Here is a 23430-nt window from a genome sequence, read left to right on the forward strand (position 1 = left end):
GCATGAGAGATGAAAGGTCACTGAAGCTTTCAAGCAGAAAGCTCCCATTGGGACTGAAAATCAGTGCTTATAAAGAATTATCACAATACTTAAAAATCCTTCTATTTATCATTATAATGCACCCTCCCTCCCATTTTTTTAAAAAAACAAAACAGAACACGAAACACCCAATAGTACAAACTATAAGAATGGACTACAAACCCTCAACACAGCAATCAGTTTTATTCTCCCTCCCCTTCCTCTATCCCCTTTATTGCTGCTCCCAAAGAAGAAATCTATTTCAAGCACAGGTAACCTTTTTAAGTGCCCGCAAGCTCACAGCCAACAAGTATTGCTATAAGACAAGCCCACAACTAGTAAAAAAAAACCCAGCAGGTTGGCTGTTACAGGGGCGTGCGTTGTGTGCGTTGTGTCTGTCATGAACCCAACGGGAGGAAAAGAAAGCAACACCTCCAGGTCTTCAAAGGAAAACCATCCCAAGCTTCCAATTTCACCCCAGTTCGTGACTTCCAAATTGCACAGAAGGCATGACCAAGTAATTCAAAACAAACATGCAACAGGAATGCTAACAGTAATAATAGTTATGTCCACAGTTCTACTTCAAGAAAACAAAGGCAGGCACGCTCTAGTTAGATTGTCAACATGGTTTCCCAATCCTAGATTCAAAATAGACTGCGGGGGGTGGGGGGGGTGGGAAGAAAAATTAAGGGCAAACTGCAGGTCTCATTGATGTAACTTATTTCCTCTGAGCAACATGTAGCACATAGTGTCTTCTCACACCTGAGTGGGTTTGAAAGTTCTAACATTCATATTAGACTTCAGGAAGTTGTGAATGTGGAGTCCCCTATCTTTTGAGGGGAGGAGGGAAATATGAACTACTCTATACATCCCTTATCGTAACATCAATTGAAGTAGGGTCTTAGATCTGAAATTTACACAAGATGATTGTCTTCTATGTTGGTGCCCTCTAAATTTCTTTCACCAACTCTCAAATTTCTGGTCTGTGGGCCAATGGCCACACTGGGTAAGGATGATGAATGCTGGCACCCAGAAAATCTGGAGGATGCTAAGATGGGATTTGGAAAAGTAGTGGTGGAAAAATTGTGTTAGGAAGCTTTTTTTTTTTGAGAGAGAGAGAGAGAGAGGGAAGGAGGGAGAGATATGCATATGCATTTTAGCATAAAAATACCTAAGCACATCTTAGCCAATCAGTATAACATTTCTCCTGTCTCTTCTTAATTTGGAAGGTAAACAGTCTAAAGTAATTGTATAACACAATTACTTCTCACATATGAATGCAACTTGAGAGCTTTTGTCAGATTCTTGTGAAAAGAACTAATGAAACTTGCGAAAAGCTAAGAGTTCAAGCCACTTCCACTTATACTTGGGCCTATTTGCCTCAACACATTCTCAGCAAATCATCAGAGTGAGTGTTCTTTTTCCATGCTTACTCTCATTGCAACCTAGGACTCAAGTGGTAAGGACTGCTACTAGAAGGATAGTAGCTCTTATCATCACTTTTGAGAGTGCTACTGTAAGGATAGTGATAGTTTATACAATTTATATCTAGAAAGTTGCATAGCTGCTTATAATTCTCATTCCTTTTTTAAGCAACCACTTGGGCACTTGCCTAGTTTTATTGTAGATTTCTCCTCTGAATTAATCTACTAGAGAAAACCTTGTTTGTGCTTTATTCTATGAACATGGATATTTAAGAAAAGCAGAAGGAGGCCCTATTCTCACCCCAAATTAGTTCAGCCTCAAAGGCCCAAGTGCTGGGGGGAGAAGGGCCAGGCCCTTTAGCCAGAGGTATATGACCAGTAATTCCCACTTTTCTACAATTCTTCAGCACAAAATTAGGTTCTACTTAGGCATCACTTCTGAAACACACACATTCTTCTTGGATTTGTGGAAGGCCTAAGCTTGGTGCCAGAAAAGGAGAGGGTGAAATCTCAGCTATAGCTTGTATCCTTTTCTCATGTGAAAAGCTAGCAGGTGGGGAAGGGCTGGGGGTGGTGGAGAGAAAGTCTAGTTATCGATTTCTGCTTGTAAATACAAACTTGTAAATATAAACCTGCACTTGTGTTTTGGTAGAAGCCTGGAAGGCCCAAAGCTCTGGGACTGAAGTCATGCACTGAGGCACTGTTCCAATACTTTGAAATCACTTGCAAATATTAGAAAACAGATTAACAGCAGTAATTGATAAAATGTATTAATTGGGGGGTGGGGGTGGGCAGAGAAACATTAATTTGTAAAAAAAAAAAATAGTACAAGGATTAAAAAAAATAATGAAACTGAAGAATTCGGCATTAGGTTTGATATAGTGCTGCTTTAGTGGGAAATGAAGCAAGATCCATTAGAAAGCTAAAAAGAACAAATAAATGGCAAATAACTTATGCCATTCCCTACTAACAGAAGAAACTGCTTGATTTGTTGGGGGTAGGTCAGGGGAAATTAAATGAAAAATCAGAAATTGCTACATACATATTTAGTGCAATTTTTAAAAGCTCTGAATCTATACAACATAGCATCAAATTACAGCAGGGCAGAAAGAAAACTAACCTAGCAAGAATTAACACACATTTTGTTTTAGTTCAGCTTTCCCAAAGCTGGTGTTCGCACCCCAGAAAAGTTGGATTATACATCTCAAAACCACCCCAGAAAAGTTGGATTATACATCTCAAAACCAAACATACAAAGAATGGAGTCACCATACCCGCAACTAATTTTTAAGGTACTACAGTAATATGTACGGATTGCAGAAACAGAAAGAAGGCAATGTTAGGTTTGAAGAAGCTAGATAAATGTCCTGCATCAACCCACTCCACCTGAGATCCAATATCCTCCAACTCTGACATGGACTAAAGCTGGCATACTTCATAAGGCTTTATGACTAAGCATTGCTCACTTTAGGAAAGGAACCCCCAAGAGATCTGTCACCTTGGTATACAAGAGAAAACTGAGAGAAGGGGAAATAAAAAGAAATTTTAAATCGGCTGCCTGCTTTTCTTTATGAGATGGAGGATAAAAGAAGTCAGGCAAAAAAATAAGCGAGACGGGGGAGCCAATTTAGAGATCATATTTGAGAAGGACCTGACCCAACTACCATGATACTCCCCTTATTCAGTGCAAATCCTTCCTACCAAAATGGGCGTCCTACCTAACCTATCAATGTTAAATTAGCCTTTTCACTACAAGGAAGATAGAAGAACATTGTAAGGTGCTTCTTCTCATAAGGTAAACAAGCTACATTCACGTCAGGTAGCTAAGGCGTCTGGAATGGGTAACGTTTTAAGAGTATTCTTTTCAATGCGATATCTGTTTCAATATCTACCTTGAAATCTAACTGCCTGGATTAACATTCTCCCTTTCTAAAAGAATCAGTTGGATAGTGACAAAAGAGTAATCTCAAGATAGAGGAGAAGCAGGGAAAGAAATTGGAGAAATGCCTGCAGGCTGCCTTTAAATGCATTTCCCCTCACTCTTACTTATTTTCCCTACTCCCGTGTCAGCAAGCCAGAGATGCTGACCTAACACCTAGGTTAACTGCAATTGCATTCCAGGAACTTCCTTTCATTATTTTTCCCCCAAAACATTCAAGTAAGGACATGCATACAAAACTATCAGCAGCCATTTCAATAAATATCTTCAAGTGAACCAACAAAAATGCCTTTCAAAATATTAATAACTGGCAACTAACACAATCCAATAATGCCCTAGTCACTTTTAATCCATAAAGCTATGTTTCCATATCTCACCTTTGACAATTATCTTTTCTGGTTCTCTCATTTTAAAAGCTAATTCCTTCACTGGCCTCTGTTTCTATCAGTATAAAGAGTTTACTTTGGTATGCTGTGGGATTCTAAAAAGTGAGCCCAAACTGCTCAACGTTGTCTACAAGATGCCTAACACAATAGGGAAGCCTTCTCTGTATCCAATTCCAAGAACCGGCCGTACCAATTTTCCCTTTGGTTTTGATCTTTGCTCTGCTGGTTCATGCCTCTATTTCCAATTTTGCCTAAGAGATCGTCAACTGATTAGTGCAAATTTCAGATAACAAAGAAATTATCAGAACGTAAGAACCTAAGCTTGTTCTCAAGTCTGAAACATTTGTTTCTGTGAGGCCATACCATTTATTTCCCCCCTCCCCCAAATATCCAGGCTACTTGCATTTCTTAAATTAAAGATGAACAATCATAGAGGATCGCACCTACGAATAATAAATTTAAAGGGGACAGCTGTACATTGACAAATTCTAGTTATATCTCAACAAAGAGGCAGGACTTGAAACTAACTTTTCTCTTTATCTTCATGATCAAGTTGACAGAAGGGATCCCAGATTTACAGTGCTGCAACCAAATGACTGGGACAAAGGTTACACAATAGATTCACATATCCACGGTGCGGGTCAAAAGACCAACTAGAGTAATTTCCCCACTTCCAGTCATTTTTTTGGCCTTTTCCCTACTGCTGATAGTAGTGCAACATGCAGGTGTATATAAAATGTAGTAATAATTTCTGCAGGCCAAACAGGATACAACACTAGGGCATTATCTTGGAAAGCAGATTAATCTGAACCATCTGTTGATGTATCTGTCCTTATTTTCCTCCCTAAACCCCTCCAATGATATTATCTCCAATAACTAAACATGCCGTTAATCTATACTGTCAGTACACCTGATGTCCAAAGAGGTTATCAAAATTCTTACTACCACCTGGAAAACACTGGTTTCATGGGGGAGGGGGGGGATACAATGTAGGGTTCTTTATGAAATCTCTCTTCTGGTTAGCATGAAGGGTGAGCGAGTGGGAACAAATTCCCAAGTTTTTCAGAAGGCAAAGCAGGCACAAGCTGGTATAATCAACCCCCCCGCGCGCCATTCTTTAAAAAAAAAAAAGCAGGGATTTTTCTAAAAGCTGTGTAGCTGAAATTGCATACTAATTTTTTTGTTTAGAAAAAAAGTTTACTGCCACTCACCGTGCACACGAGGCTCAGCTAGTTTCAAAGACTTCCATGCAATTCTGCTTTATTATATTCAAGTTGACAAACTAAGATAGGATTGGAATTAAAAGTAAGGCTATTTTTTTCTTTCTTTTCTTTTTTCATCCCTTTTGTTTTTGCACCAAAAGTGAATCTGAAAAGATGCTCATCGCATACAGGTATACACACACACACACACACACACACACACACACACACACAGAGAAAAACCAACACACAAAAGAGGAAGAATAGTTTATACCTGACTGGAGATGAGGTCTGTCCTATCTTATTCAAAGAAATGTTTTTATGTGCATAATATACATTGGTGCAGCATTTACACATAGATCACTGAAAGAAAGACACTAAGAACTTGCTACAGATGCCTTACGGGAGACTTAGAGATCTATCCCCCTCCCAACCCAACCCAAAATATTTTCTACCTATTTGTAACATTAACAGCTTTTTCTTTGTTCCCCCAAATTCATGATTCAAATGAAATAGTTGCTTCAAAGTTCACAGAATCCCACCTGCAATTAACATTCCTCCTTGCTTTCAGTGGGGAAAAAATAATCTATATATCACCATCTCTTCTTTAACATTGACTTTGTAGGAGTTAAGCGATGCTGAAGTCACATTTTTTTTCCTCAAATGCTACATGCTTGATACTGAAGCACCCATTTAAAAAAAAAATCCACCAAGAGAAGGTTTTATAGTAATGAAACAATTCAAAGTTTTCACATTTACAATTCCAATACAGATGGTGGTTCCTCTCCCTCTCCCACCATTTTCCTGCACATAAAAAATATGCTCAAGGCCAAGCTGAACTGAGTTTAGAGCTTAAATAATTTGTTTTTAAAAAGCCAAGTATGCTATGAAAGATCACAGAATCTCTCTCCATCACCTTTCCTAATCTTGTCATCTCTTTGGCACTATTGGGCAAATAGCTAATCAGAACGGAATTGCACAACAATTTGACATGGAAATGTTTCTGAGAAAAATACATGAGTAATGAGGAGAGAGTTAAATATGGGATATATGAATATACTTTCCAAGACTCAACAAGAAGAGAAGGGAAGATTACGTGCTTGGATATTTATTTTAATAACTGATTTTTTTAAAAAAAAAGATTGCTCACATTAAGGTTCATAGCTGTGCCAGAATACCTTATATTGGCTGGAGTTTAAAAATTCCTATCATTAAGAGGAATTTTTCCACTCCAATTTGCCTACCTGCAAGGTATTCTGGCATGTCCTTGGATCAACTATCACATTCCTATCAGAAGGAAGCCAAAATGTTTGGATCTAGCTCTCAATACAAAGTGAGCATTAGCCCTAAAGGAGATTTGAAGAAGTCTCTTGCGCCTTTAGCCTGTACAGAAGCTAACCAGAGAGAGGCCCCTTTGGTAATCCACTGTACCAAACCAAGGAACCAGACTAGATAATATACAAGGGTTGTGGGTGCTAATCTACATATCACTTTCAGGGACACAGATTCCAATCCTGTAAGTTCATAATTCACTTCTTACATTACAGCTCTTTAGAAATATTAAGAGTGGGATGTCTATATCCCATGATTTTGAATTCCTTGGGCAAGGGTGGGGGAAAGAGGACAAAGAGAGTGTAAAAGTAATGAACAATAACAATGCTACAAATGGGTTTTCTTAAGCTCCAGCAACCCCTGGGGAAAAGTAAACAAAATAAAGTCATTTTTAGAAAAAAGGAACAGCATCGTTTTATCAGGTTAAATTATTTTAAATTCGCTGAAGTGCCCACTTAGGAATATATGATCAATTTATCGCTTCTCAGTACTTGCCCTCTACAAGGACATTTACATTCAGTGTTTGTCAATAGTTATATGGCTCAGCTGGGCTCCCAGCGGAAGGCCCATTTATCTAACAATGGCAGTGCAAATACACTTGTCAAGCTGAAATGTATTTGTGCTGTTTATTTTTTAAAACACAACTTCCCTTTGTTCTAATTCTCTGAACCCTAGAACCATGACTCTAGAGCCCGGAAGTAAATTAAAATAATTCTCCACCCACCTCCCACCCAACAGACATTTTTTGTTTTTGTTTAAAGTGGGGGGAGGGACAAAAAGGAAAATAGGCTTTTCTTGATCCCGTATTCCCTTGCTGGCCTTTCTCCTATAGGTTGTTTATAAAAGGGGGGAAATCAGACCCTCATGCTTTTAAACAAAAGTGCTTTTTTTTTAAACTTGTAAAGCAAGTGCTTCGGAGAAAGGTGGTTGGAGAAAAACTTCCTTATTTGGATTGGTTAAGAAGGGAAGCCCCATGATTGCTTTTTGAGACAAGTGAAAAGAAAAAAACCATCCAGAAATATTAGGAGCAGGGTCTTCTAAGATGCAAAGAAGGATGCACGGCTAAAATAGATTTTATGCCATTCCTAAATAAGATGGCAACAGGAAGAAGCTGTAAGCAAAATCCTCTTCTGCCCCCACTCCCCGTTTTCTCCCAACCCTGTGTAAAATACTGCACACCAGGAAGTTAAATGTGCTTGCAGAATACTGGAGGGAAGGGGTGGTGGGAGAAAAGACAGGAAGTAAAAAAGGAAGTTTGCCTCCAGCCCTCTTTTACAATGCACCAGGGAAAACCAACTCTCATCTTAGCACAATAATGCAAGTTATTACCACCAGACATTTGAATTATTACTTAAAACTGTCAAGCTGTGCTGTCAAAATGTACATGTTACAGCATTAAAGGAGAACAAGACTGGCAACTAAAATAGAGCTGGCCACATTTCTTCCCACCCAACCCAAATGCTGCCTCCATTTGTTTTGTTTTTAAAAAGTGACAAAATATATTAATTTAGATATGCGCTGCTGGAATTGTTTCCACTCCATTTTTTTTTCTTTGCCATCATTTTTAAGGAAAAGGAAAAAGCTAAACGGAACACTAGAAATATAATAATGTGCAATGCTACAGAGCTAAGTACACTGAAGCCCTTAAAAAGATCACATTGATTGTCATATCTTCAATTTTTAGGGTGAAATGTAAGAAAGGGAATGCCCTTTTTTTTTTTTTTTTGGCAAGAATGCAATTAAAAAGAAGATCCTGCCTGATTATTTTTCATCAGTTCAGCAAAAGAAGTCCTGCACAAACCCACGACAGTTCTAATATAAGGAGGTAACGTAATAAAATTGATGCCAGCCCAATTCATCTGACGGTAGGGTTAGGAAATTCCCTTATTCTAAAACTTATCTCAGAAAGCTGATTGTATCTCAGCTTCTGTCCCTTCCTTCAAATTTCATTCCTGCTTTTTTAAAAAACAAAACATAAACACTGAGAAGGTATCATCTCTGCTCTCTAAGGACTGTGGTCCATGGAAGCTTCACCTTGGTTCAAGACCTCTTGTAGAAATTATAAACCATTCAAGCTATATTCATTCCAAAAAACTGCTACAAAAGCAACTACAATTCAATACACAGAAGTAAAAGGGGGGGAAAATGGGTTTCTCTCTCTTCTGTAAGAACAAACTGTGCTAGGATTTCTCAATGAGTCCACATTCCTCCAGGCCACAAAGACATGGCTTGGGGTGAATACAGACCTGTGGACTTCAACTCCCAGAATTGGCTGAGGAATTCTGGGAGTTGAAGTCCACAAGTCTTAAAAGTTGCCAAGGTTGGACTGGTTTAAACCATTGCACCTCTTCTGGGAAGGCCTCCTAATTCTCAGCACTGCAAGGAACACTGGACCTCCCCCATCCATTTTCCTACAAATGTCTCAGCCCAGTTTCTGCTTTTAAAGGATTATTCATTTAGCCCTTGAAAAGAAATCAATGACCAAAAGTGGCTTCAGACTTACTTTGGCCCTCCCAACTTATGTCCTTTTTTTTTTTTTTTGGGGGGTGTCACAAAAAATTGCGCTTAGAAGGCTAAAATAAAATTAGGCAATTTGAAAGAAGTAAATTGCTAGTACCTAATAAAATGTAAACAAGTGGTTTTGTTTTGTTTTCAGCTCTCCTTCTACAGGATGCCGAAAAGGACCTTTCTCATCAAAAAGTGGAGGACAGGGGAAAAGAGGAATCTTTAATTCAAGTTTTGTTCATTTCTATTCCAACAATGAGGTATTTGGTGTAGAAAGGTTTAACACTTTCTTTCAAGGTAGAGAATGTGGAGCAACCGAGAACAGAGAAAAGTAACCCAACCATAGTGCAGTGAAAACATTAATGGCCAATCTGCAACAGGCTGTCTGCTGTGCTTTTTTGGCAAGTGCATTGAAACTTTTAATATGCTCATTACCCGGCAGCTGCAAAATGAAAAGATTTCTCAAGAGTCCTTGGGAACCCAAGAAAGACGAAACAGCTAAGCTAGTAGCGCCCTAGTCTACAAAACCCATGGGGGGGGGAGGCTGGGGGGAGGGCAGAGGAAGGCTCCATAAAAAGAGAAGAAAAAGAAAGTGATTATATCCTTTTAAAAATGCACTGCTTGGCAAAGGGCAAGATAGTGGCTGTGTCATTTGGCTGTAGGAATTTGGCTTTGGTAAATTCAAACAGTGCCAAAAGGAAGGGTTTTGTGTCTTGTCTACACATTATTTCATCATCATCATCTTTTCTCACTTCCGGATTCAACTCTCCCCTTTGAAATATCTAGCCATTAGCCACACTCTCTAAATTGGCTGTTTCCTGATTCTTCTATTATTATTTTTATTTTGGAAAACCAGTCAATGCAAATAAATACGGGTTCTAGCAATTGCATTGGTGTTCACTCTGCATCATAAATCTGGTAATGAAAAGGCCAGGGCAGAGGAGGTATAGTTTGCCTGCCCGTTTAAATTCTGGATTTTAAATTCCTATACATTGTCAAAGTGTAAAATGCACCATGGTGCAAAAGAATTCAAGTCTACAGCTGGCTCATATATTCTCCTTAACAATCAAAGAGAGTCTGTAAGAAGATTTGGGGGGGATAAAAACCAGTTGTTTCCCAGGGTTAGTAGCCTTAAAGCTTGCTGGTCCAAACATACTATATGCCTTGGAATAATTCATTCTTGAAAATTCACATGTTCTGCTAAATGCAGTCCCAAGCCTACCACAGTACTGCAGGACTGGGAAAACGATGGAAAAAATTATTAGGTCATAAAGTTTTGCCCCAGCAGCTTTCATCTGATTGCTACATCCCAGTCTTTGGCTTGGAACATACTTTGTGATATGGTAATCTTTTTTTTTTTTTTGTTAGTTTCTACACGATAACAGTTTATAGTACAAAAAGAAAAACAGTGCACACACTCAAAATGTGTAATAAATAGGAATTTTAAAATAAAAAATACGCACTCATACTAGCCCCACCCATGGATGGACGGATAGACAGATACACACACCTTAATGAAACCTGCTGGATATTATTCTAGTTGGAAAAATTATAAATACGAATGTAGGATTGTAAGATTCTGAAGTGCATTGTTCTCCTTGCAAAAAGCTTTTTTCTTTTTCCCCCCTTTTTGCTGTTTTTCAAAAGATAAAATGCTTGCTTCTTTATAAATAACTTTTTTAGGCAACACTGACTTGTCTAATGGGAAACACTGCACAACACAGAGACGGGAGTGAGGCAGGGGGAAACCACAAAATAAATTCTCTTTTGGGGATGCAACACTTTGCAATCCCGATAACCTTCCCTCTCCCCCCACCCAAAAAAAAACCCCACAAAAACCCCAGCCTCCAAAAACAGAAGATCCCTAAAGTGCCTGATGTGGTTGGGATAATTCTGGCAGCGCATACACAAGTTTTGTTTTTTTCATAAAGAAGAACCGCGTTGGCTGGGCAACAGCATCCACGGTGCCCGCAAGGGACTACGAGCTGCCTAAAGTATCTGAGTATCCAGGTACAGTAGTTCTAAGTTCAAGTGTTTCTCACTGGAATCAAAAAGGGGCGAGCACAACAAACTAACAAACAAACAGAAGTTACCATACGGGAAGAAGCAACGACAGTGGCCCTTTGCCAGTGGCTGCTGCCCTTCTTGGCGGTCCCCTCACTGACCAACCTCCCTGTCCTCGTTCCAAAATGCAAAACAAAAAAGCAGCAGCAATTCAGGCTTCTGCTCCCTGCCTATCCTGCTGGGTCCCTCGGAATTATTTTTATTCCGAGGGCACAGAAAAAAAAAGGCTCCCAAATGATAAGGGGGCCTAACAGAGGGGAAGTGTGGGAGACACAGTGGAAGATGGTCAAATTCAGGTCCTTCGGCTGGGTGCCACAACCCGCTGCATGAAATAAATTGAATTGGCTCTTCACTCAAAGCATCAAGCCTTGAGGAATTAGACTGAAAAAGGTGGGCTGCTTAAAAACATTGAACTCAGAAGAATCGGGCAATACCCTTTGGCAAATAGCAAGGGAAAGAAGAATACCAAGCAGATTTTTTTTTTTAAAGCTTCACAGAGTAATTTTAAACAAAAACATCTTAAAAAGGATGTGTCTGAAAACCCACACTTCTCTTTGTTAATTTTGATAGCAAAAGAAATGCTAGCGGTCAAAGCAAGTATCTAGGTAGGGTGCAGAAGCTGAGATCACTTTCTCTAGGTTTTTTTTTCCCCCTCTTTCCTTTCCTTTTTTTTTTTTTGGTTCCTAGGACCTTTTGGAAGGCCCATTCCCAGTCTTGTTCTCCTTTAAAGTGTCCTATATTGATAGAATTCCTAAATAAATAGAAGAGATACTAGATCACCCATCATGGTTTTTTTTTTTTAAGCTATTCCGAATAACAGCCATCTAAGCCGATGGCATTGTGCCTATCCTTGGTGTAGGGGCAGCTGTTCCCGTTGGGCAGGGAGCTGCAGGCGGCTGTCTTGGCAGCAATGCCGCAGTTCTTGAGGAGGTTGAAGCTGAAAGGGCTGATGGCGTCTTTAGGTGGAAAAGGCTTCATGGTGGAAAGGATAAGTGCCAGGCAGTCAGCAACGTCTTTGTTGGGGGCACAAGCCAAGGCTGGGGTATGGCCTGGAAAAGACAAACAAATTCAGTTCCACGACAGCAGCAGCAGCAACAAAAGCAAAGCCATTCATGGGGGAAAAGGGGCCAACAGATTACAAATTAAAGGGATGGTTTGGACTATTTGTTCAGAATTCCTTGCGTTAAATATCGACTATGTATTTTCAACACAAGGAGGTGCTTTTAAGATGATACTGTTTCAATTTCATCCCTACTTAAAATTCAGGAAACAGGAGACAGCCATTAAGGCTAAGAGATATGGTAGTCCTCGACTTATCACGGTTCGAATTAACAGGGGCCTCAGAAAAGGTACTTTACAGCTTATAAAGTACATCGGACCATTGCAAAAGGTCTCTGTCTCTCTCTCTCGCTCACACACACACACACACACACACACAGAGGTCATGTGATTGCAATCTGGATGCTTGGCAACCTATTCACTTATGACCAGTTGCCAAGCACCCTGCAATCATGTGATCACAATTTGCAATCTTCTCTGCTGCCTTCCCCAGAAAGTCAATGGGCAAGTCAGCAAGAAAGGTTGCAAGCCGCTGTCACTTGCCGACAAGAGACTGGCTGAAAGAGCTCCTTACTGAAATCCAAGCAGTCACAGAGCTGAAACTGTTCAGGGGGGAGCTCTTTCAGCCAGTCCCCAGGGATGAGAGGCAGCTAAAAATCCAAGCAGGGTTTTTAGCTTCTTAGAGGAGAGGCAGCATGGTAATATAAGGAGTGTGGAGGTGCTTCAGGGGGATGTGAGAGGCCCAGCATAGGTCACACACAAGTCTCTTTCCAACCTATGGGCTGAAAATCCCGCTTGGGTTTCGGCAGGTAGGATTTTCAGCTCCTAAGATGACAGATCCTCATGCACAGCCTATGCCAGACCTCCCAGTGTCCCTGTCCCCCACCGAGGCACTCCCTACTCCCTTACCTGGCACTCCATCCTCTTAATGAATGAGACTGCTCAACAATTACAACTGGACTGCCAGATGGCAGTCACTGAGCAAAGAAGTCATTGGACATCTCACTTAATGACCACTTTGCTCAATAACCAAGATTCTGGTCCCAATTGTGGCCCTAAGTTGAAGACTTCCTGCTCTGACAGCCATGAATCTGCTTCATTCCCTTTTCAAACAATCTAAGTGAAGCATCCGCAAACTAACTCATGGCAACAAATATCACAGTTGAACCAAGTGCTCTGTAAATCATTTTTAACTTCTCAAAAATCTTCTTGTCCTTAACATCAGCCACTGAGTTTCATTTTCGTGGGGTAGGTAAGAAAACCCTCTCTATATTTCTATATCGCTATATCCTCATTTTTATAATATGCAGGTCCTTTATGAAACCACCTGGTTTCATATTAACCCTGGAAGGCATACAATACTAAAAATAGATAAGAACCACCACCACTGGAAAAAATAACAAGTGTACTTAGCATGAGCAAAATAATACTCTATTACACAAACATACCATCTTAATCAAAGGGCTGGAGGAAAAGCTGTATTTTCCAACTCTACATATTATTTCTGAGGAATGTGAATCCCTGTACACAATAATTCATAATGTTGTATTCTGTCTTGAGAGACAAAGAATCACTACACTAAACTTCCACCTTTACAACTGGAACTCTCATAATTCCATTGGCTGTGAAGGCTAGAATTTCTGGGATAGTTACAACACATCTGGAGAGTGTGCCAGATTGGAAAGTTGCTTTAGACAGACTAAGATAGGTATTGCAGGTATTGATCAGGCTGAGTCGGGGTGGGGTGGGGGAGTCAAACGTGTTATCAGTCTCAAGTCCCTTCAAGTCCATAAGAGGTCTAAGTCCAGCCCACCTTGAATTCCATTGACTCTTATCTGCGACCAATTTGCTTGGATTGTTAGTAGTTCAGATTCCTGTAGAGAGTTTTAGCTAACAATAAACCTATGAATTCATTTGAACTGCCTGGACTCTTGATTTTCTGCCTTGACGGGTATCTTTACTACATCAAACTTCGTTGTTCCCCTCCCATACTAAATGAACCCCTGCCTTGAGCTTCCAGATGTGAGTGATTCATACCTTCTTCATCCACAGCAAGCACAGTGGCACCTCTGCTCAGCAGAGCCTGGACAACAGAGGCCAATCCGTTTCGAGCTGCAATATGGAGTGGCCTGTGTGCAGTGAGAAGAGAAAGGATGGTTATGCTATTGGCCAAATTCAATAAGAGAACTCTTGCACCCCAAGCTCACTTCACTGCTCTCCTCCTTGCAAAGAGATATGTTTAATATTTACTTGGATTTGTACATTCCACTGCCATTGCACTAACAGGACCTTCCCTTCTTCACAACTCACTTTCGTGTGCCCCTCCAAATACGTACACCATATCATCATCATAAGCATCATCATTTTAGCCATACCATGTAGCAACATAAAATCTGGCACTGGAAGGATTTGTGAAGTGAAAAAATGGCTCAGAAAAACTAAGTGTACTCTGGGGCTCAATGTACAGCTGCCCTTAGCCTGATCTACATGTATGGAGCTTCACTGCAACTCTTGTCAGCCCAAGGATCAAGGTGTGAGTGACCCAGAGTTGTTTTAGACGGGTGGCCATACAAATCTTTTTAAATAAATAGAAACAAGTAAATATGTTTCTAACCTACTCCCATCCTGCTGTTTATGAGGGTGGTGTGAGAATGTGAACAAATGGGACACATGACTTGGGGAACACTTCCTGTTCTTGGAAGACATGGGGAAGGCAGGGAGGTTTCTCAAGGATTGCAAGAATGGGAAGCATAACTTTGGAGAACGGTGTCAGACAGCGAAGGCCAGTGGGATGGGGCTTGAGCTGGCAGCATCAGGGCTGGGGCTGAAGAAGAGGCCTGGGGATGGGAGCAGCTGGCTGAGATTGCTAAAAGCTCCAGGCCTCCACTTCACTCCCAGTCCTCCTGCTGCTGAGTGCCACTGTGCATGGTGACCAAAAGAGCATTGTGACAAACAGTGCTCTTTTGATGGTTTGTGGGCATTCCCTCCAACTTTTAGCTTGTTTTTTTAAAACTCTGTTCTTATTTTGTTCTTCACTCTGCTTTTGCTTTTAACAATGTCTCTTTTATACGGTTTTATGATTTGTATCTGTAAACTGCCCAGACTCATATGGAAAGTGAGATAGGCAATGACTAAATTTGTTGAATAAATAAAATAGTGTGGGAGGGGGAGATAAAAACGCTCTGCAGTTTTAAGTATAGGTGGGCTTCCAAATATCTACACTTTGATTATGTGAGTGTGTGTGCATGTGTGTGCGTTTCTGCGTTGCAATGTCTGACTTTGGGCACAGGTCCTAAGTCCACTTTTTCAGCACCATGGTAATTTCAAATAGTTGTTGAATGAAGGTTGCAAGTCAAGGATTACTTGTATGCTGGAGCATCCTGCAGTTGTGGGTCCAACATCCCTACTACAGATAGTACAACTGGCATTTAATCATAGGAGTAGCAACATTTTGTCCTTTTTCCAGATACTGTCTGTTAATGCAGAGACACGAAGTTGTCAAAAGTGGAAATATTTTACCCTGTGTCTCCATTCTCATTTATTTAGGCCTCTATGGTATAAGCCAACTCTACAATTTAATCCAGAAGTATTTCCCTTCACCATCCTGCATTAAGCAGCAAGACTCTGCACTGGATTAAGTCCATTAAATAGAATTTTCAATGTGACTGATTACCTCAGAGATACTTTTCCAAAATGTTAAATCTCAGAATCAAAAGTATCCTATATCTCCGCCAAGACATGTAAAGCTTTGAAAGATTGTTTAGATTCCTGTTCATTCATGCCGTTAGATTTTGGAAGCTTAAGTTTAAACACTTAAGAGAAAAGATTTGTGATAGGCTGAGGAACTAGGACAATTATAATATGTAATAATAATCCTAAAAACTCCCCACCACCACCACCCCAGATATAATCTTGGCTATCAACTCAAAAGGAAGAAAAAATTTCTGCCCATCAGAGTAAGTAGTAGTGGGTTACTCATTCAAACTTAAACTGAGGCAACTTCTTATGCAAAGCCACGTTTCGGTAGGAAATATTGAAAACATTTAATCTTCCCATAATTAAGGTAGAAGTTTTCTCCTTTATTTGTTTCATTTTCAGTAGGATTCAATGACATCTCATAGGACATAGGGGTTTTCAAATGTACATTTATTTGGGACTTTGACATGTAAAATCAACCTCTAATAAGAGCTTTATGCTAGACATAATCAAAATGTCTTCCCAAATGCAAAAGAGGTTTTCTTCCCACATTAGAATCAGCTAAAGATGCTTTTGCTGACTCATTTTTAGTAATATTTGGTAGGAAATAAAGTGAAGGAAAGAAACCTGCTAATTTCCATAGGCTGTGTGAGCACTTACATCTGTAGAGCACTGTTTGTTGCATTGATAAGGCCAAGGTCTTGGGTTTCCCCCAGAATCAACAAGGCACACTTTTCATGACCCTGGAAAGAAAAGATAAAAGTCGGAAATTGCACTCAGCTCTGCAATTTAATTCTGATAAAGAATATGACACAGGTTTCTTATCATGGTCCTTTCATGCAAGTAAACATATGTGCCCATTGCCACAATGGGCTACAATAAAGTAAGCCTGGATATAAAGGATAGAATTAACATGGAACAGAAACAGGAATTTCCCCAGTAGAAAAATTCTAAACTTTAAGCAATGGTTTGAATGGAGGATGTTAAAGTATGACAAAGGAGCTGGAAAATATTGTCTGCTGATGGATTGTTTCTATTTGAAATTATGCTGCACTGTCTCCTAGTGGGAGAAAATGAAGATTACATTTGCTCTATTAGCGTGAGTTCAGCAATAAAACAGGAAACCAACAATACTGCCCATGTACCAGTATCACCAAAAGGTTTTTCTCAAGGATTTAGGATTCATTGGCAGACTTCTGGCCTTCAGTTATCATTCTCTTACAACCATAAAAATCATTTCTAGATAAGTTTTCCAAAAGAATGGAAACCATATATGGAATTTTTGCTGAAAGACAAAACAAAATGATTTATGGGTTTGAAGATTTTAAAAAAAATATGAATTAAATGAGGGGGTGATGAGACTTGTATATCAGATTATATACTGAAAAGATCAGAAATCATAATTTTAGGTAGTTTCATTTTTTTCTTTCATTCATTCCATTCTGTAGAAATGGTAAGACTAAATGGCTTTGCAAAAACCAGAGCTCATAATCACAGCAATGAATGAAAACCCAGTGAGTAGACCTGTTTTTTTTTAAATTTCTCTGCACAAAGAGGATGAGAGATCACCCAAAAATACTTCAAACAGTTGCTCCTTCCAAGGAGATTACAGCATCCAGTGGGTTTTAAGCATTGGGAAACAAGGGTATAATGATCTTGCTGAAACTTTGGATGGCACCTTTAAAAGGACATTAAGTTTCTTTTCTAATCACATTCAAAAATTGCTTATTAACTACCTTTCAGCTATTAGAAACCTTTGGAGAGACAAGTCTGAAAATACTGGATGAGTGTGCCTTCAATCCTTAATTTAAAAAAACCTACAAACTTAACAACTTTAAAAAAATAAAGAGCAAAAAGTTAATTAAGAGTGATTTTAGAAAGTTATAAATGGTTCCAGATATATTTGAAATAAAATTTTGGAATTGGACTTATGAAGAATTCTTTCCGTAGGAAAGTTGAATTGTTTTAAAAACATACGGTAAGCTTTTAAAACTAAATATTTCAATTAAAGGATAAAAATAACATAAACTTTAATAGCTACAGAATGGTGCAAAATATTCTAACATTGGAAATATCGAAGGGCATTTTTGAAAAGTGCAATCAGAAGATAATAGTAACAATGTCAACAGCAATATTTGCCTCTAGGGATATACTGTGTCTAAAGGATATTAGGGAAGAGGAATAAGTTTTACCTCACAAAACAGAATGAGCTGAATGTGGATTTACAATGACAAGTTACCAGAGTGACATGGAAAAAGATGTTACACTGGACATACAGAAGAAATGGGTTGTTTTAGTAGTTAAAAGGGACATACAAACAATAAAATAAGAGAGTAACCTGGATAATTTTTCTACATTGGACTTACAAAAGAATCTTATTAAAGTTTCAAAGAAACTCATGAGAAGAGACAAAACAGAAATGAAATCAAGTTCCATAGCATTATCTGAATGGATTAAAGATTGAGAGTGTTAGGAGTAAAAGAAATGAATATAAAGTTGATTTATCTGATCAAAGTTAAATAATTTATTTAAACTTGTTGTTTTTGGTAACTTTTGGTAGACTTTTGCTGACACCAGGACTGAAATTACAATGCTTTATATGGATTTATTTATAAAGAAATGGGGTATGGCAAAAAAAGAGATTATTTGTGATTTAAAAGGTGAAAAGTTACTAAAATTGTTTGCCCTTGTGATGAAGGCTAGTAGTCACTTTTCTATTTCTTTACTATCCTCTTTTCTTTATATCTTTTTCGCCCTTGCATGTTTTATTTTTTCTTTGTTTATACTTTTCTTTTACTTGCATTAGTTTTTACTGTTGCAATTAAAATTAATTGAAAAAAACTCATTATATTTCATAAATTACCTTCCTTCCTCCCTCCTTTTCTTGTCTTTTACTGTATGTAAATTATTAATAAACATTTTTTTAAAAAACAGCAACATTGCCATACATACCTAGTGGGCCACTTTTCTTCTTCCCAATAAAAATCAAATCACATAAACTCATTATTTGGAAATAAGGTAATTTAATCACATCTAGCATCACTTGCATCATAATATTCCAACATTGCATCTTAAACTCTACAGAAGATAGTCTCAAAAATCAATTTTATAAGTCCCACTTTTGGACAGTATACCTTACTGCAGGCCAGGTGAAGAGCTGTGTTCTTGTTGACATCTAGCACAGTTAGATCAGCTTTTGCTCTGTACAGCAGGAACTCTGAAAATGTATGGAAATGAAACATGAAAGATTGTGCCTTTATTTATTTAAAAGATTCTTATAAGCCATTAACCCCAAAGTCATAGAAGTCAACTTCCAACATTAAAATGGCAAATGGGAAAAATGAAAAAGCAGGGCAGCTTAATCCAAAAATCAAGACAGATAATTTCTATACCACTAGATTGATGTCACTGTCCTCTTCTGAGATAATTTGGCTTTTGCCAGAAGGGGAATCATATTGGAGAAGACATTTCAAAGTTCTATCGTCAAGGCAGAAAGGTCAACCAAAAAGGAAAGGAACTGAAGTTAAACTCTGTATCTCGAGATACAGAGAGTCAATGCACTGGTTTGTGACATTTCTTTTTTGCTCTTATCTTTTTATGGGACAATATACTTTACCCTCAAATAACATTAAACCATTCCACAGTTATAACCTTTACATGTTACAAAATGTGATGGAGGAAGGCATCATAATGGTTGTCTCAAAAGGTAACTGGATTATGTATTCTTCCTTGAGGAACAAGACGACGTTTTGCTTCTCATCCAAGAAACTTCATTAGTTCTGGATGAAGACATAGTGTAGTTGCTTTTTGAAAAGTGCCTTTGAGACAACCATGACTCGAAGAATCTCCATAGACCTTCATAATGGTTCTATGCTTGAAATCTGTTTGTGAATGATTTGCCACTCCAAAATTGCAAAGAGATAGTTTAGGAGATTTCTTAAGAATAACTAGGAGCGGACTTTAAGCAGCAGTTAGCTCCTCTACTCTCAACCATCCTCTAGGTTGGAAAGAATCCTGCACTCAAATAATCAGAGACTTTTCAGGTGATCTTCTTGTTTCCCCCTGCAAGCCAAGGCAGACTTGAGTCTAGAGCAGTGGTTCCCAATCTTTCCGTTTGTGGACCGGCAATGGCAGCGGGGAGGGAAGAGAAGATGGTTTCATGCAAGCAGCAGGTGAGTGCACTCATGCATGCAGGCCCATTTGCACAAGTAATGGGCGTGCAAGTGGAGCTATGCATGCTTGCATGCTGCTTGTCCAACCTGGTTTTGAATGGGTCACAGCCTGGTGGTTGGGGAGTACTGGTCTAGAGTGAGGCAAAGTGTAGCAATCCATATTATGTCACAGATGCTGGAGGAAAGCAGCATATTGTTGCTATTTCTGGATGATGGGAGAAAAAAAATGCACAAAAATATCATGCAAAACTCATGGAAGTGCTCACATGAGCTCAAGTACTGCTCCTAATTCCTCCCTAGGATGATGATAGACAGAAAGATGACTACAATAGACTAAGAAGGAAAAAGTAAATTGAAAGTAACTACAGAAAGCTATTCCCAAAACCAACAGAATAGCTACAATGTCAATATCTTTACAAAACAATTATCAAATGTCTATGGAGATTCTCAGTCATGCAGGCCATGGTTGTCCCAAAGGTACTTTCTCAAGAGGCAACTGGACTTTTTAGTTTCTCTTTGAAGAAGTTTTGCTTCTCATCCAAGAAGCTTCTTCAGCTCAGTATAAGCTGGACGAGAAGCGAAACACCGTCAAAGAAAAACCAGAAAGTCCAGATGCCTTTTGAAAAAGCATCTTTGGAACAATTAGTCAAATGTATTATCAGAAATGAGCTTGGCAGGAAACTGAACCAGACAGTATTGGATCTATGGTGAACCAAGAGAAGACTTCAGAGATACATACCAAGTATTTTTATGGATTCTCTCTTAAGCTGATTTCAGAGAAAAAGCATGATAGGATGGTTGGGGGAAAAGAAAGACAGAAAAGCATAAATACAGAAGATGCACCACTAACCAACTGCTGCTGTCTGGCCATTTTCAGCAGCCATCATAAGAGGGGTCCTCCCCGATTGGTCAGTTCCATCTACCTCAGCCTGGTGTTGCAAAAGCAATTGTAAACCATGGATGTTGTCTGCAAAGGCAGCAGCGTGAAGGGGGGTCCTTGGAAGAAGAGGAAAGACGGACTTGACATGCTTTCAAAAAGAACTCTTATTTTTTTAGATGCACTATTGGTAAATTATACAGCATTGCTTTCATTTAAAAAAATATTCCACATACTTTATTTATTTTAGTATTCTAGCTTCTCACTGCATGATCTCTCAACTTTATTTTTAGAAGATGCATAGTATCCACTGAAAGCAAACGTTCTGCTTTCATGCATAAGTGCATAGCAAAACCCAAATTAAAACTTGCTTTCAATTGTCACATCTTAATGAAACTTAATTGAATAATGATTAAAGAGGTAGAAAAACAAGAATAAGAATGGCAGGACATAAATTTGTTTACGATAAGATTACCACGTTGCTATTGACAGCAAACACGTATTTCCTGTAATAAACACACAGAGAGACATATATCTTAAGAAACTGATGGTAAACTTTAATTTAGGTCCCTTGTACAATAATTAGTAGCAATAGGTGTTTTTAGCATTATTTGAAAGTGCAAGAAGATCAGGGTTGGCAAATGAAATGCCTGCTGGACTCCCAATAATTGCCTGACTTCCAACTTGTGAGATGTCAGTAAATTAAGGAAGTGTAAAGGCAATCACACTGGATTTTGTGAGCAGGTCCAAGCCATGAAAAAGTTAGTGATCCTTGCCACTCACATATAAGGATGCTAGAGCATATCAGATCAAAATCCATTTGTCTAGCATTTGATACACACAATGGTAATTCAGATTTAAACTCTCTTGAATTTCATATCATGGAATGGACTTCATGGAATGGAGCCTGGGTTTTTTGCACTATGTAAGACAGAAACTATAACAGTTAAGACACCGAAATCCATGCTGCTGAATTTCTTTAGTCTCTGTAGTGTTATCTTGAAGGGATATCTCCCATTCAAATGATGATCCGATCAGTGATATGGAGCAATCTAACTAGTGCGTCCACCTCAAGAAGAGGAAGACACAATCACTCACCTTCCTTTGGCATCTCTGCTATTAACAATCTTGGCACCCAATGCTTCAACAAGCATCTCAGCGGTGCCATCCTGGTTGTTAATTCTGGAGAAGAAAGTAAGTGTGAGAAGCAAGCAAGCATTGGTTGATTTTATTTATTTCAGGGTGACAAACAAGTGCAACAGCATTTCCAGACCTCTCTACTGAATCTGGATTTTAGAGGTACAAAACAGACAGGGAAAATTCCCATCAGTCAAAATGCTCCAAATTTTGGACAATTCATTCAAGAAAATTCCCTATTAACTTTAATCTACTTTCTTTTTGGGTGGAAAAAAAAATAAGTAAAAGCTAAGGAGTAAGCCACCAGAGGAATCTGCTATTCGGTCCTGCTTAGCAATTCCTTGTTGAATTTGTAGGCCTTGAATGCCACTGTTGTGTTAGTGATGTGAAATAACCATTCCATGGCTAAATTGTAGGTTTCAAAATAGAGGTAGTCCTCAACTTATGACCTCATTTAGGATTAGAATTTCCACTGCTATTGAAGGCAGCTGTTATATGAGTCACATTCAAATTTTACAATCTATTTTCTGCCACAGTTGTTATCCCTGCAATTACTAAGTGAATGAATCATGCAATTGTTAAGGGATCCTGGCTTCCCCCAATTATGGGGAAGCCAGCTGGGAAGGTTGCAAATGGCAATCACATGACCCTCGGATAAGGCAACCATTGTAAAAATACGCCAGCTGCCAAGTAAGTGCCCAAATTTTGATTATGTGACTGTGAGCATGCTTCAATGGTCGTAAGTGTGAGGACTGGCTGTAAGTCATTATTTTCAGAGCAGCTGTAACTTCAAACAATCACTAAATGAATGGTTGCAAGTCAAATACAGGTAGTTCTCAACTTACAATGTTTCATTGAGTGACTGAAGTTACAACAGCACTGAAAAAAGGGATTTATGGGTTTTTTCACACTTACGACTCTTTCAACATCCTCATGGTCACATGATCAAAATTCAGATTCTTGGCAACGGTTTCATATTTATGATGGTTGCAGTATGCCGTGAGTCATGTGACCTTCTTTTGCGACTTTCTGAGGAGCAAAGTCTACAGGGGAAGCCAGATTCACTTCACAGCCATGTTACTAACTTAACAACTGCCGTGGTTCACCTAACAACCGTTGCAAGAAAGGTAGTGAAATGGGGCAAAATCCACTTAACAGCTGTCTCGCTTAGCAACAAACATTTTGGGCTCAGTTGTGATCGTAAATCAAGGACTCCCTATACTGTGTGTATTTTTTTTTCTGATACTGAGTCCCCAGATGTTATTGGACTAAAATTTTCTGCTTCTGCTAGCTACTGGAGTAGATGGGAACTGCAAGCCAACAGCATATGGAGTCAGGCAAGAAATCATTTAACAGGCAAGAAATCGCTTATTTCCTAGAAAGTAAAGGGGTAAATTGCTCCTTAACCTTTTGTCTTCTTTTTTGGGCAAGCGTATTTCTTACAATAGGTCTGGGCTGCATGCAATAGCTAACTTCATTTTTTTTTTTTTTTTAAGGCTTCCAGTGTAGTTCATTGGAGGCCCAGAAGTATTCATGGAAAAGAGAGCTAATATTCGAACCTGGCATTTTGCTCTGCAGAATTCATTCTGTTATCTGTAATTTGATAAAATCTTCAAAAT

At 38.9% G+C, this 23430-nt stretch overlaps 1 protein-coding gene across 1 annotated transcript in view; it reads right to left on the reverse strand.

The window, feature by feature from the left end:
- Positions 1-10433: 10433 nt before the first annotated feature.
- The window catches only part of ANKRD52 (ankyrin repeat domain 52), a 63825-nt gene continuing 50828 nt past the window's right edge, over positions 10434-23430 (reverse strand). Inside the window, exons 23-28 of the mRNA XM_087956281.1 lie at positions 21773-21856; positions 20648-20793; positions 18760-18842; positions 16286-16368; positions 13967-14058; positions 10434-11919 (exon numbers count right to left, since the gene is read on the reverse strand). Coding sequence (XP_087812407.1) covers positions 11675-11919; positions 13967-14058; positions 16286-16368; positions 18760-18842; positions 20648-20793; positions 21773-21856 — 733 coding nt within the window. The 3' untranslated portion in view covers positions 10434-11674. The remainder of the gene's footprint in view (positions 11920-13966; positions 14059-16285; positions 16369-18759; positions 18843-20647; positions 20794-21772; positions 21857-23430) is intronic.

This window comes from Notechis scutatus, chromosome 2 (assembly GCF_049901735.1).
Source record: "Notechis scutatus isolate UNSWTSFEM ecotype Mainland chromosome 2, rNotScu1.2, whole genome shotgun sequence".
NCBI classification, from domain to species: domain Eukaryota; kingdom Metazoa; phylum Chordata; class Lepidosauria; order Squamata; family Elapidae; genus Notechis; species Notechis scutatus.